This window comes from Syngnathoides biaculeatus, chromosome 17 (genome assembly GCF_019802595.1).
Source record: "Syngnathoides biaculeatus isolate LvHL_M chromosome 17, ASM1980259v1, whole genome shotgun sequence".
Lineage (NCBI taxonomy): Eukaryota > Metazoa > Chordata > Actinopteri > Syngnathiformes > Syngnathidae > Syngnathoides > Syngnathoides biaculeatus.
Window position 1 is genome coordinate 7,714,919 of NC_084656.1, and position 13,963 is coordinate 7,728,881.

The 13,963-nt window shown below is 39.2% G+C and overlaps 1 protein-coding gene across 1 annotated transcript in view; it reads left to right on the top strand.

Annotated features, from left to right (window-relative positions):
- Positions 1 to 11,404: 11,404 nt before the first annotated feature.
- Positions 11,405 to 13,963, top strand: part of onecut2 (one cut homeobox 2) — a 32,583-nt gene continuing 30,024 nt past the window's right edge. The window contains exon 1 of the mRNA XM_061801410.1: positions 11,405 to 12,645. Coding sequence (XP_061657394.1) covers positions 11,454 to 12,645 — 1,192 coding nt within the window. The 5' untranslated portion in view covers positions 11,405 to 11,453. The remainder of the gene's footprint in view (positions 12,646 to 13,963) is intronic.

The following is a 13,963-nucleotide window of genomic DNA, read 5'->3' on the forward strand; positions in this document are numbered from 1 at the left end:
GGTACTGTGCTGTATATGAATGTTCAATAAAACATTTGAGGAACACATTTTTATGCTGCAATAATTTTGTTGTTTTTAATGTCTCTACATTCAAAAATACCTGTAAGGACAATCCATGAAGATGAATATGTACTGTATCACTGCAAGTTGATAAATGAACAATAAGATGCAGAGTAAATTTCGGTGAGAAGTTTGAAATGAAACGTCTCCTACGGAATACTACATTCAGAACTTAAACTAAATGAAATTGTCAATTAAAAAAAAATGAGTGGTGGCTTTTTTTTTTTGTAGGTTGATCAAAATTCTTGTTTTACATTTCTTGTGCGGCTGCGGCTCCATTTGACTTTAAAGTCTTGCCTCACGGTCCTCATTTATATTTTGTGTATACAGCAAAGTGGACGCTCATTTAGTAACACTGTGCACTGGATTGCACAAGTGTCAAAGGTCACAAAATATGTGATTAAATTTGCTGCAATGTACACATCAGCAGCACAAAATCACACTGAGCCCCGTCACATTTAACACAGACATGTTGAAGTACATGTACTTGTGACTTATAAAATTTATAATACCAGTTCAGCATCATAAAACTGTGTTGACATTTGATGATATGACGTAAATCATATTCATTTTATTCCAAAAAAAAGTTTTAATATTTTTTTAATGAACATATTGTTAAACCAGGTCCAATTATTTTTGTGTATTTAGCGTTTGCGTTTGAGAGCAACATTTTAATTAGAATTAAAAAAAAGTTCATGACCCGGTATTTGGATTTGAACTAAAAACTAACAAATATACTTGCAGAAAATGAAAGTGGGGAAAGAGGCAATGTAATGTAGGCCAGCACATACCCAAGTGAGAAGTCAGAAGGTGCGAGCCTGGGGAAACTGACCTTTGACCTCTGACTCTTTCACTCCTGCTGATATGTCATCATCTCATAACCAAAGAAAAAGTGTAGGATTGGATTAAATTTATAGTTCTGTACGTTAACACAGATACTATTGTAAAAATATACAAATATTTGTATCTTATAGCATACCATATATTACAAGTTATAATGTAGTTCTGCTGAAATATTGGGAAATATTTTTCAAAACAGCTGAATGGAGTGTTTCAGCCAACTATTTTAGAGATTGGTGAATTCAAAAAATAGGTTGTAATTACATTAGAACATTTATATGATTCACATATGGACTGTTTCATAACAGCGGCCGGTTTGTTTATCTTCCATCCATCCGTTTTCTGAGCCGCTGATCCTCACGAGGGTCGCTGGAGTGGTGGAGCCACTCCCAGCTGTTACTGGGCAGGACGCGGGGTACACCTTCAACTGGTTGCCGGCCAATCGCGGGGCAAATGGAGACAGACAGCACAAACACACCAATGGGCAATTTCGAGTCCCCAATTAATGTTGCATGTTTTTTGAGGAGGTGGGAGGAAACCGGAGTGCCTGGAGAAAACCCACGCAGGCACAGGGAGAACATGTAAACTTTACATGAGGCTTTTTTTATTTGAACCCCGGTCCTTAGAACTGTGTCTAACGTTTTACATCTGAGCCACGATGCTACGCAGTTTCTTAATATGATTTTTAAGTAATTTCAGCCACCTTGCAAAAGCGTGAACCTTTAAAAAAGTGAATTGAGACTGTAGTGGCATAATACGTTTCATGTAGTGTAAATAGTAGTCGACAAGACTAAAGAAAATACATCTGAATATTCCAGTGTCATATTTACGTTACAATGTCCACAGCATGTCGTTGGTTCACTGAATAAAAGTCAAATCTTAAATCTGGAGCAACTCTGCAGCTCCTTTGGGGACATTCATCAGATCTCCTAATCTGCCGTCATTTCTAATTCAGCCATGTGTTTTTTCGTTATGAATTATTGAGACCCCTTTTCTTCTTCCTCCTCCTCTTCTTCTTTGATCAGAAGTTTAAAAAGTCAGAAACACCGGCTCCGTCTGCAGCGTTTGCGCCAATTCTCGCTGTTCAGGCAGAGAGGAAATCAATAGGTTAAATCAAATGTTATGATTAAAAGAATTCCACTCCAGAGGACATTAAATAATCATGGAAAGGGACAAGATCCAATTGTTCCCTCCCACCTTTGAGTCTGTGGTTAATGAATAACAACTCAGCAAAACTAACTTTCATATGGTCTAACACGGGATCTGTTTTGATTGTATCTTTATAAAAACTTAAACCTCTAAGTTCAAATCCGTCTCCAAAATGTCACGTATTTCTACTTTTATAATAATCTTTTATCAAGCGGGCAAAGGCACACAAACAGTATGGTAATGAGTTTATTTAGTACATTTGTATTAATAATACATTTTAAGGAACAGTAACAGAACAGTTCAAGATTTTTGCTGTTCATGATTAATTGCAACTGAGTAGCTTATCTATAAAAAAAAAAAAAAGTGTGAAAAAAATCTTTCAGTGTGTTGCGAAGACGTCAAATTGTACTTTATTCTAAATGAACACTTAAAGCGTGTTTTAAAGTGGGAAGAAGGCAACATTTCAACAACAAATCACAACAAAACATTTTTACATTTGATTTTCAGCATCACAAAAATGATCTCCGTGTTTATTGGGACACCTTTCTCTCTCTCTCCATTTGTAGCTAAAAAGCATTAAAACACATGTGCGCACGTTTGGTATTGATGACTCGCATGTGCAGATGAGAAATAAAATCTGGCCTCAGATCACTGCACATGTTCTGTGGAAGGAAACAAAGCGCCCATGGAAATTCATCACTAATATTGATTTGAATTACCATGCGCTCTTTCTGCCCATGGTCATGTTCTCCCTCCAATGTTTGCTCGAGCATGCTGGACTGGATGCGTGTGTGCGTGCGTGGGTCCTAAGTGGCAAGCATTTAAATTATGTAAAATGGGGAAAAATATTATTTTTAAAGAACATTATTATCATCTTACTTTGCATGCTGGGTACTGTAGAACACATTTGGACCGATATTGTGGATCTTCATAGGGAATGAATTCATCAATTTTGAATAAAGGGGAAAAAAAGCAAAACTAAAACTCAAAATAATAACCTCTAATATCTCTTCTTTCTAATACTTTTAAAATATAATGTAAAAAAAAAATCACAATCTAAAAATCTAGAACTGCATTTACAAAGTCAATAATTGTTAAAATAAACAGTATTGCACCAAATAAGGTTGTTAATTTACCTAAACTGTATTTTTATTTATTTTGTAACACTTCAAATATTTAGGATGTAATTACATTTTATTTATTTATTTAATTGTATTTTTACATGTGATTACCATCTAAAAGTAATAATCAGAATACTTAAAAAATATATATAAATGCATTGAGCCTGATGTGGCAGAAGTACGCAGAAGTATATTGAGTTACTTTATGAATAATGGCAAAATAATGTAAAATTCTAGTTTGAATTATTTACATGCCTCTTCTTGGTCAGTTTCTGTCATTTAAAAAAATGAACAAAAGATATTGTTCATCTTTGCAATACTATTTTTAACCGTGTGTTGCAACTTACCAAGTTCAAGAATTTGTAATAACCGACACACTAAATCAGCAAAAGAGATGAATGGCTGGTGGCTGAGTGTTTACTTAGAGCTGGATACACATAGATGATGGCGTGTGGTCACATTTGAATACAGCGGGCGGCTCCGCACGCGGCCATTGTGTTCTCATTAATAGCTGATTTCATGGCCAACAGAACCTTGACAAAGGAGGCAGCGGGTCTCACAAGTTTGAAAAGATTGCCAGAGAATAAAGAAGAAAGATTTAGGCACTGAAAATCAGAAGGAGGAGGAAGACAACGAGGAGGGAGGAAGAATAAATATTGTGCTTTTGGATTCTCCAAACACAAAGTGTAAGCATGCCCAGTATGTTACTACTTACACGGTTACTATTTTGTTATGACATGTTGTATCTATAACGTGTGTGTGTTGTAAATACAGAAACAGATTTATCGCTACTAACTTTTTAAATTCCATTCATTAAAAAAAAAAACAACATAATTTCACACTTACTAAAGTCTATTTTGGTTCGTATACAAAATATATTTGAGTTCAGATTCAGAATCAGCAATGGTTTTTATAGCCCAGTAGGTTCAAATACACAACAAACATTCTTTGTGTTTTTGGTAGTTGGAGCCACTCTAGTATGGCAAGAAACGATTTCAAAATATACATTAAGAAACATACAGTAAAAACACAAGCATGGGGAGTCATTTAGAGTTCAATTCTATGCTTTTGACAACATGCACACTTATGTATATCACTGAATATGAACGTGTACACGTGTCCATTTGAGAAACTCTGCCAGTGTACTCCAGTTACTCCTATTACCTGATCAATTGGAATAGAAAAAAGAAACAACGTTGCATGTTCTTCACACTTTATCATTACACAGCTTTAGTTCATTATTTATTTAGTGGGGTGAACGGGTTGATTATTATTATTATTTAACTTTAGTGTGTTTTTAGATTTCCAAATTTGTATTTGGCTAAGGGCTACACAAAATGCAAATTGAGTATTATGTAAGTAATATATTCAACATTGCACATCACGCTTTGTACATTCTATGCACTTGGGTTTTATTTTGTTGGTTTGTTGGATGATTAAAAAATTTAAAACATGCATCCCTTTTTATGCATCTAAAATGTATATGTATAGTATTATAACTATAAATTGAATAATGTATATACTAAATTGTATAGTACTCTTGAATCTTTCCAGCTACATTTGATTTAGTTACTTTATGGTTTAGTTTTAAATAACAACATATACACGTTTAGACACACAGTAGATTTTGACTTTTTGTAGATCTAAAATGTGCTGTATGACTAATGCAGCTAAAGTACATGTAATCATTCATTTAGATAGTGATTATATTTTTATTACTTTGAGTATACAGGTGTATATATTAAAATGTTTCTTAAACAAATGTATATAGAGTTCTTCTAAAGTTTAAATTTGGATGTAGACTGTGACAGGTTCCAGATGAAAATAGACTCACATAAAATATATGTGCATCCAAATTATTATATGATTATTATTTAAATGTGCATTTTCCTATGTAAAATCAACAATTATATATTTGGATCGGGTGTGTTTAATATGACTTTCAGCAATATCTAATATTACATCTTCATTCTGTGCATATGCGTGAATACATTTACACAGAGCTCCAGCAACTACTTCTCAATCCTTTTTGGCCACCTCTGGTCCCCCGAGCCTCACGAGGCCGAGACTGAAAATGGCCGCTGTCAAACGCAGAACACACGGAACGGGACTCACCGTGCAGCACCCAACCAACCCGACCACTGCGGGGAGGAGGAGAAAGATGAGTTTACAGGCAGACAGATGGCTCCCCATCCCCGAAAAAAAAAATGACTCCCTCATTGAAGGAGAGAATGAGTGAGAGGTAGAGATTCAGAGTGGGAGGATGACACTGGTTATATGGGGAGAAAAGAGGGAGAGAGAGAGAGAGAGAGAGAGAGTCAGTGGGACAGATGCAAGGCAAAGCAGTGTTTGTCACTAACGCTTTAGATTAGCATGTGGTCTCCAGCACAAAGCTGCAGATCAATACTGCGACTCAGCACACAGCAGATGGTCCGGGACACAGAGACACGGAGACAGCGAGGGAGAGAGGACAGGCCTGGAGGATGAAATGTTCTGTCATCCGGCCGCTTTAGTTGCAATTTACAATATGCCACTTTTGCGCTGAGCTCCGTCGATTACAACTCACCAGGACGCATGTCACCCCTGTCTATTTTTTTTTAAAAATACTAGTTACACTAATTGTAACAGTTTAGCAGCAGGTTAATTCAAGTGTATTTTTAAAGGCCTGTTTAAATCTAACCAACTGTTCATCGCGACGTTTCACTGATATGTTATTTTTCCCCAACTGTGGTTGAGCAACAGTGTAAATAAACAGGCTGCTGATTATCTTAACAGCTAATCGGCCTTTGTTGTCTGCAAGTAGAAACAAAGTGGCCAAACATTGACTCCCGTATCCAATGACTCCTCTCTGGTAACGTGGACCATATTTGCGAACTTTAACACCGCACACATCTCATGATAGTGAGGCGACGCGAGTCCCCGCAGTCCAATGGCAAAGAAAGGTCAACCGTGGAAAGGTATCAATGGATTCTAGTGGCAGAAAAGGATAGTGTACTGATATATATTTTTTAAAAGTGAGCTAATGTAGTAGAAGAGGTCTTGTTTTGTTTTTAAGACCGCTGCGCAACCAACACCGTCGCTCAAATACCTTACTAGAAATGTTTGACACCAGTTTATTTTCTCAATCTCAAAAAACACATCAAACGAATAATTTCCTCCACCTGGCCGGAAAGAAACACGGGCCATTATTTTCGAGGAATTGCTGTTAAAAACTCATCACTGAGTGACCTTGAGCTTGATCCTGTTCTCTGCATGTGAGAAGTCACACGATTTACTTCCACATACACTATTTATGCCTCTGTACATGTATATATTATATACAGACATCAAGACTCCTTACAATGTGATTTTTTTTTCTACATATTCACAAGCCCCGATATAACTCCATTGTTATTGTGTTAAAATTTAACATTATGTATGTATCTATATTCTTAAACTATATGTGTCACTATCTGTATATCGCCCATATTTGTACATTGCAACAGGACAGGACATTTTTTGTGTTGCATGAGAGCAATAACGCCAAAAAAATATGTATTTTTGTATGGTTGGTTAAGTTATTAATTAGTAGGCAATTTTCTTTTCCAAGTGGAATGATGACTTTTTGTGCCACCCCTCCACTAACTTTGTATGAAAACTGGTGGTGGGTTTACCAACAAATGGGCAGCGATCAAAAAGACTATCTTGCCTTTGTGAGCCATAACTACTGGCAATCAATGTAATCGATGAGAAGAACGCATCCAACCAGTTTCAGCACGGCCAATATTCGCGACGGGGAATTTTCTATTAATCGTTGTGGCATGAAGAGTTTTGTTTCTGCTGCCATATTGTTACCAATCTTTGCTACTTCCTCCCCCAACATCTGCTCACCCTCTGCTCCTTGTCCCTGGGCCTTCCACAAGTCCCCCCGCCCACGTTACATTTTCCCACTACATTATACTGTACCTCCACCCACTTTGTTCTTTTCAGCTTTTGGCTTACAGTACATCTGCTGATGCCTTTTACATCCATCGATAAGTCTTCTTTCTCTTCAATAGCTCACCACTTTTTAATCCTCTATCATCCTCTTTATTAGCCACGTGCACAGATAACAATATTTTTGGGGGGTGGTTAGCTTTGGCTAAAAAAAAAAAAGGGCACCCATCACTGAAATTATTCATAAAACGAAGGAAAAAAATGTTGCGCATGTATTATAGACGTATCTGAGCACACAATCACAACAGTCAACAAAACAACAAGGAAAGCTAGAGTGGATACACATCCTACACATTCCAGTTCAAATAGCAGGTTATGTTAAATTGGAATCAGCACACAACTTCAACCATTTCAAATGTCTAATTAATCCCAAATCAATCTCATCTGCTCTCGTAATTGATTGCTGATATTTTTGTAGTCACATCTTACGAAACAAGATTTCAGAGAGCTTCGGTACCATCAGAGGAGTCTCATTGTTCACAGGTATTTGTCACAAATGTACCGAGAAAAAAAATATTTCAAAAGCATTAGTGTAATGTATCATGTAATGATATGTATTAATGCAAGTACAGAAATCAATCCCTATCAGGTATATATAAAAAAAAAAAGATTTGGGTGGATCTGATTTACACAGAAGTTGTTTCATTTAATTTTTATTTTTTTCCACTTTGATGAATAAGGGAACCAAACCAGGTTGGAGCATAAAATACACTTTTTTTCATCCAGGGTAAATAGGTAGGTGCTTGAGCACCATTTTGTGCTCTATGTGTGCACATGCCTTCCCCATCTCTTCAAAGTCTTTATATGACTTTTTTTTCCCTTACGAACAAGACATTTGAATCAATGTGTAACACTGGCACCCGCTTTGGTTTGAAAGAGAGACAGAACTTTTGCAGAGGAAATAGACAGACAGGTTGTCCCTCAGTGGACCCCCTGCCTGTCCTTCTGACAGCTGATCAAAAGAAGAAAATGGGTCAGGCTTCTGTTCTTCTGCCCTTAATTACACAACAGTCTTAAACAAAGCAACATCTGCCCAACTACCCACCCTGCTCCTCCTCCATCTTGCCTTTTTTTTTTTAAGTCCCTCATCATCCTTATGATCACCCAAGACCAGCATCTTTTATAGAGGTAATTTTTTGGGAATGACTCTTTCCATGGAAATCCACTGAGACCAACAAAAATTGCTGGAGATTACAGACAATGTTCACACCCGAGTAGGCACATTCGTTTAAATAATTTGTTGTCAGTGTATCTAGAGTGTCATTATAGAGACCAGCAGTGTAATTGCTGCGTTAAAGTGAATGTTAGGTTGCTGATGAAGTTGCTATTTCTTTTTGCCACAGCAAATTGTCATCATATTATTTGTTATTTTCCACATTAACAAGGCTATTGCTATACACAATGATTGGGGATTACTTTTGATAATTTGCTGCCATCATTTGTTAAACTATTTGCTTTGCATGGAAAGGTTGAGATTGGGGTTGGCGGGCGGTGGGAGGGAGGGGGGTCTTAATCTTACAGACCAGATGGATTGGTTCTCAAAAGAGCTCCAGAAATCCATTTTGAAAGAGCCAAGAAACTGTTTGTAAAAGGTAAAGCTTCCTTCATAGATAGATAGATAGATAGATAGATAGATAGATAGATAGATAGATAGATAGATAGATAGATAGATAGATAGATAGATAGATAGATAGATAGATAGATAGATAGATAGATAGATAGATAGATAGATAGATAGATAGATAGATAGATAGATAGATATTCAGTTTGTCAACCAAATTTATTTTAGGTTTTATCCAGGTAAAGAAGATCAACCATTGAATCAGTAGTTTGCTAAATGGGGAGTGTCGCTTGTTCAAACCAGTCACGGGTGGAGTGCAACAATTATTTCCATCATGAAAATCTTTACTGATGATTATATTCTGTGTCTTTTTAATTCTAATCACCAAATGCTGTCCCTTAATGATATGCTAAGGCAACCTCCATATGCCATTTTCAGTGGGGGCAGCCATTTTTTTGTTATTAGGTTTTTAAACTGGAAAAAGTATATCCTCAATCTCATTGAATGATACCGGTCAAATATTTTTGCCATTGCGTTATCAGGATTTAAAACTGTTTCAAGTTTATCTAGAGGATTTTTTTTTTAAGTATTACTGTAAACCCTTCTGAGAAACACAACTAGGCTGGGCAAGAGGTGTGAACAGTATTTGCTGAAATGCACAGGTATTTCTAAATATTTTTCATTGAAATTGGTCACAACCTTGTACATATACTGGAAAAAAAAGTTGATTATGGTAAGATATTATTCTGCATGTTCCAATAAAACATTTGATTATTTACAATGACAGTAATACAAATATTCTGCTATTCTTGGCTGCTGGTTGCTGGAGGGAAAGCTGGGGGACGCAGAGTTATTTTGCTCTCATTTGTCCTTGGAAGTGTAATGAATTGTGCAGTAAACAGGCTACAGGCCATAATGTGCTTTCATCGGAGGTCCAACACTCATCTATCTACTCTGAGACTGTCAATAACATCCCCATCCTCACCATTTACACGGCAGCAGTTTTCACTTAACACTGTGAGTGCGTAAACCGTTCAAAACATCCGACTGAAAGTACTCACCTTCATTCATAAAAAAGAAAAAAAAAAACACCACACACGTCATGCTGTTTTTTAGGTTTATTTTAAATAACCTACTTACCTTTTCTCCACCTTCTTATTGCCTTCATTTTAGATGGTTGACACAATTTTATTCATCAAAGATTGCGTTTACATTACCGTACTTACATTCCTCTGTTCGTATTTTCAAATATGACAATATTTGTTTCGACTCAGCCCCACAAATGTTTATATCAATAATTATTAACTTTTTTTTACAGAGTGCTTTTACTTGGTACTAAAACATGACAACTTGGATTGTATTTAACCATTTGTGCTTCAAGTGTATGCTTTTGCGTAAAAGGAAGCAGGAAGGCAATGCAACAGCTTGAGAGAAATATCAGTTTTAGGCTGCTTTTATCACTTGCTACTTCTTGCCACCTTTTATCTTAATCAGAAGCCGAGGATGATGAGGTAAGAGCGAAGATGAGATCAAATTTTAATGATCCCTGTGGGCAAATTGTTCTCCGGCAGCTGCAGCAGCAGCCGAGACAAACAGCACACTCACCCTATTACAAAAAATAATAATAAAATAAAAATTACAGTGTATAGTTTGTGGGTGTGAGAGAGAGAGAGACTGATACTGTCAGTATCATGTACCTGCATTTACTGAAATTCCACGACTTCAGGTCATACTTTAATCGGGTTTCCTCCCACATCCTTAAAAACATCCATTAATTCGAGACTCTAATTTGCCCCAAGGTGTGATTGTGAGTGCGACTGTTTTCTTGTCTCTATATGCCCTGCGATTGCCTGGCAACCAGTTCAGGGTGTACCCTGCCTCCTACCCATTGACAGACATTGGCATTATTAAGCTAATTGATGAGGGTCCAAGTCAAATATTAGAAATGCCCGTGTTGGAATGCAGTTCCGCAGCAATGCAACCATCAATGACTGAGTGTTATTATCTTTGTAAAGCAGAATATTATAGTCCTTATCTTTGATTATTTAGCTGCACCTAATAAGTGTAGAGTAGTTGCTTCACCACTGAAGTTTAGCTGGGCTGAAAGCAATAACAATGCATTGAAAAGTTGAATGCTGGACTACAGTGATTGAATACAAATAAGCATTTAACAGAGATTCAAAAATAACAAACACGCAAAGATGTAAACCTACAGTAAAAAAAAAGTTTCTACATATTTCGTCTGCGATATGAAAAGGGTGAAGCAGGAAAAGTATCACTGTTTAATTTGTTTCATCCAGCATAGATTGTTATTAGATAGGATAATGAATGTCCCGCCCACTATATTCGCAAGACACGATGATTGGTTGATCCAGCAATCACTCAGAAAAAGGTTGCCACCCATTTGTCTTTTTGCAGCCCTCCTCTCTTCGGCAGCAAGTTGGGTTGAGCGGTCCACTAGGGGACCGTGGACAGCTCCCGTCTGAGAAGCAGAGCAGCGCAGGAGGAGGAGAGGCTTGGACATGGGGGAGCCACCGCACAGGCCCGTAACATCGACATAAACACAATTCGGATGCGTACCAACACAAAGAGAGCAAAGTGGAGAGGCCATTGCAGGACGGGGAAACAACCGAGGAAGTGAAGGGACAAGGGGGATACGACTGACCCATCCCGGCGCATCAGGGGGGAGAAGAAAGGAGGACAAGGAGAAAGATTTCCGCTCGACCTGATGGACTGACGACAGATGAATGAAGACTGCCTACACTAACGCCTATCGATGCCTGGCCAAGGACCTGGACGCTTACGCCATGAATTCGGACATGACAATGGACGGCATTGGCAGCCTGCATGGCGGGGTGGCGGTGAGCTCCGTGGCCCCTGACGTGGAGCTGATGAGCGGCCACAGCCCCCACCACGGCCGCGGCAGCTCTTCGGCAGCGGCTGCCCTGCGGATACACCAAGATCTGGCCGCCGCTGCCGCGTCATCCCGCTCGGCCATGGTGTCCGGCATGGCCACCATACTGGACAGCGGCGGGGGCGGAGGCGGGGACTACCGCTCGGACCTGTCTCAGCTCCCGCTGCACCACGCCATGAGCGTGCCGTGCGACACGTCCTCTCCCGGGATGAGCATGAGCGGCACTTATACCACCTTAACCCCGCTGCAGCCGCTGCCGCCCATCTCCACCGTGTCCGACAAGTTCCACCACCACCACCACCATCACCACCATCACCAGCGGCTCCCCGGGAACGTCAGCGGAAGTTTCACTCTCATGCGGGACGAGCGCGGGCTACCGGCAATGAACAACCTTTACAATCCCTACCACAAGGACCCCATGGCCGGGATGGGTCAGAGTCTATCCCCGGTGCTGAGTAACGGTCTTGGCTCCCTCCACAATACCCAGCAAGGTCTCCACAACTACAGCACCGTAACACACGGAAGCCACGACAAAATGCTCAACTTCGACCCCACCGCCGCCATGCTCTCCAGAGGGGACCACCACCAGCACCGAGGTCTCGGTGGCCCGTCCGGCGGGATGATGCCACATCTGAACGGAATGCACCACCCGGGGCATCCCGTGGCGTCGGCTGGCCACCACCCCCACCTCCATTCCCCACCCCACGGGCCCGTGTTGGCCTCCACCAGGGAACGACCGCCCTCCTCCTCCTCGGGGACGCAGGGGGGGAACAGTTCGGGGCAGCTGGAGGAGATCAACACCAAGGAGGTGGCGCAGAGGATCACAGCCGAGCTGAAGAGGTACAGCATTCCTCAGGCGATCTTCGCCCAGAGGGTCCTGTGCCGCTCCCAGGGGACGCTGTCGGACCTGCTGAGGAACCCCAAACCCTGGAGTAAACTCAAGTCTGGCCGGGAGACCTTCAGGCGGATGTGGAAGTGGCTGCAAGAGCCCGAGTTTCAGAGGATGTCGGCTCTCAGACTGGCAGGTAACTTTTTTTCTTTGTTTTAAATTTGCAATGTTTTACGCACCATACCTAAAAAAAAAAAAAAACAAAATAAGACCTTTTTAAAAAATATATTTTTATGTTGTAAACTCCACAAAACATTGAGCTATTATTTCTAAAATAAGTGTCGCCGCTGAGAGAGGGGGAAAAAAGAGCTATCTAGTTTAAGTCATTACAATTATTTGGGATCACATGGGGTTCTATTAACCATTTATTGATCACAAAAAAAAAAAAGGAGATCGATGGGGAATGACGAGATCCGAGGACTTCCCTCCAAAGGCGCCGTTCTCCTCGCGCTTCTCTCAAAATTGAATGAAATGGCTCTTTTAAACTATAAATTCAAGCGAACAAATTTGGAGGGGCACAAGAGGCTGTGACTTCAGTGGGTCTGGGGCCCCCTCTAGTGAAGAAGCTCCCCCACTGTCTGCAGGGAAACGCGACAGCACCAGCGGCCTTTCAATCGGTTCCGATGTTTTTTTTTTTTTTCTTTTTTTCTTTTTTTTTTAAAGATGTTGCTGGAGAGATAGGACGGTGTTGACAAACTGCACCAAAGGGAGTCTTGAATGGTACTGCGGAGGTTTGGTTGTGCTGCGCAAGCACTTTTCTTGTGTTCACTCAGTTAAGGCAAAGGTTCATTTCGCCTTTCTCTCTTTTTGTAATCGAAAAAGTGGTGAGTTCATGACGTGTATTTTCATTTCATTCTTCTCTTTGAGTGCATCACGCTTTGCACAACTGTGGAAATCTTTTACATCAGCACTGTACACCAGCGGTAAAAATCATTCAAGATAATCGTAATCATTTCAAAGAAAATATAAGAAAGAAAAATATATTCTACTTAAAAAAAAAGAACCACAACAATAAATGTCTAAGTACTATATTTGAACAAGTTGTCATGGATTGCTGTACATAATGACATAATGTATTCAGTAATAAAGTTGGTTGTGTAGAAGCACATTTTAAAATTCCATATATACTGTAAAATAGGTAGTTTGTCATAAACATCATTAAACTAAAATTAGCTTTTTATTTTAAGTACTTGTCATAGCAAGAGGTTGACAATTATGGGAAATGTGTCTTTCATTTGTAGTAATTTTGTTAAAAGTGAAATCTCTAAAAACATCAAGCTAATAAAAATCCTTTGTTTTTCAAATTGAGTTATTCTCTGTTGTGGTTAAAATCACTTTTTAAAAGGCTGTGTATTGAATCAGATATATTATTTATATTACTTTGTATTGTAGTGCTTGGAATTATGCAAAATGATTTGTACTTTAATTTGAAAAATGTACATTGTATTAATGTA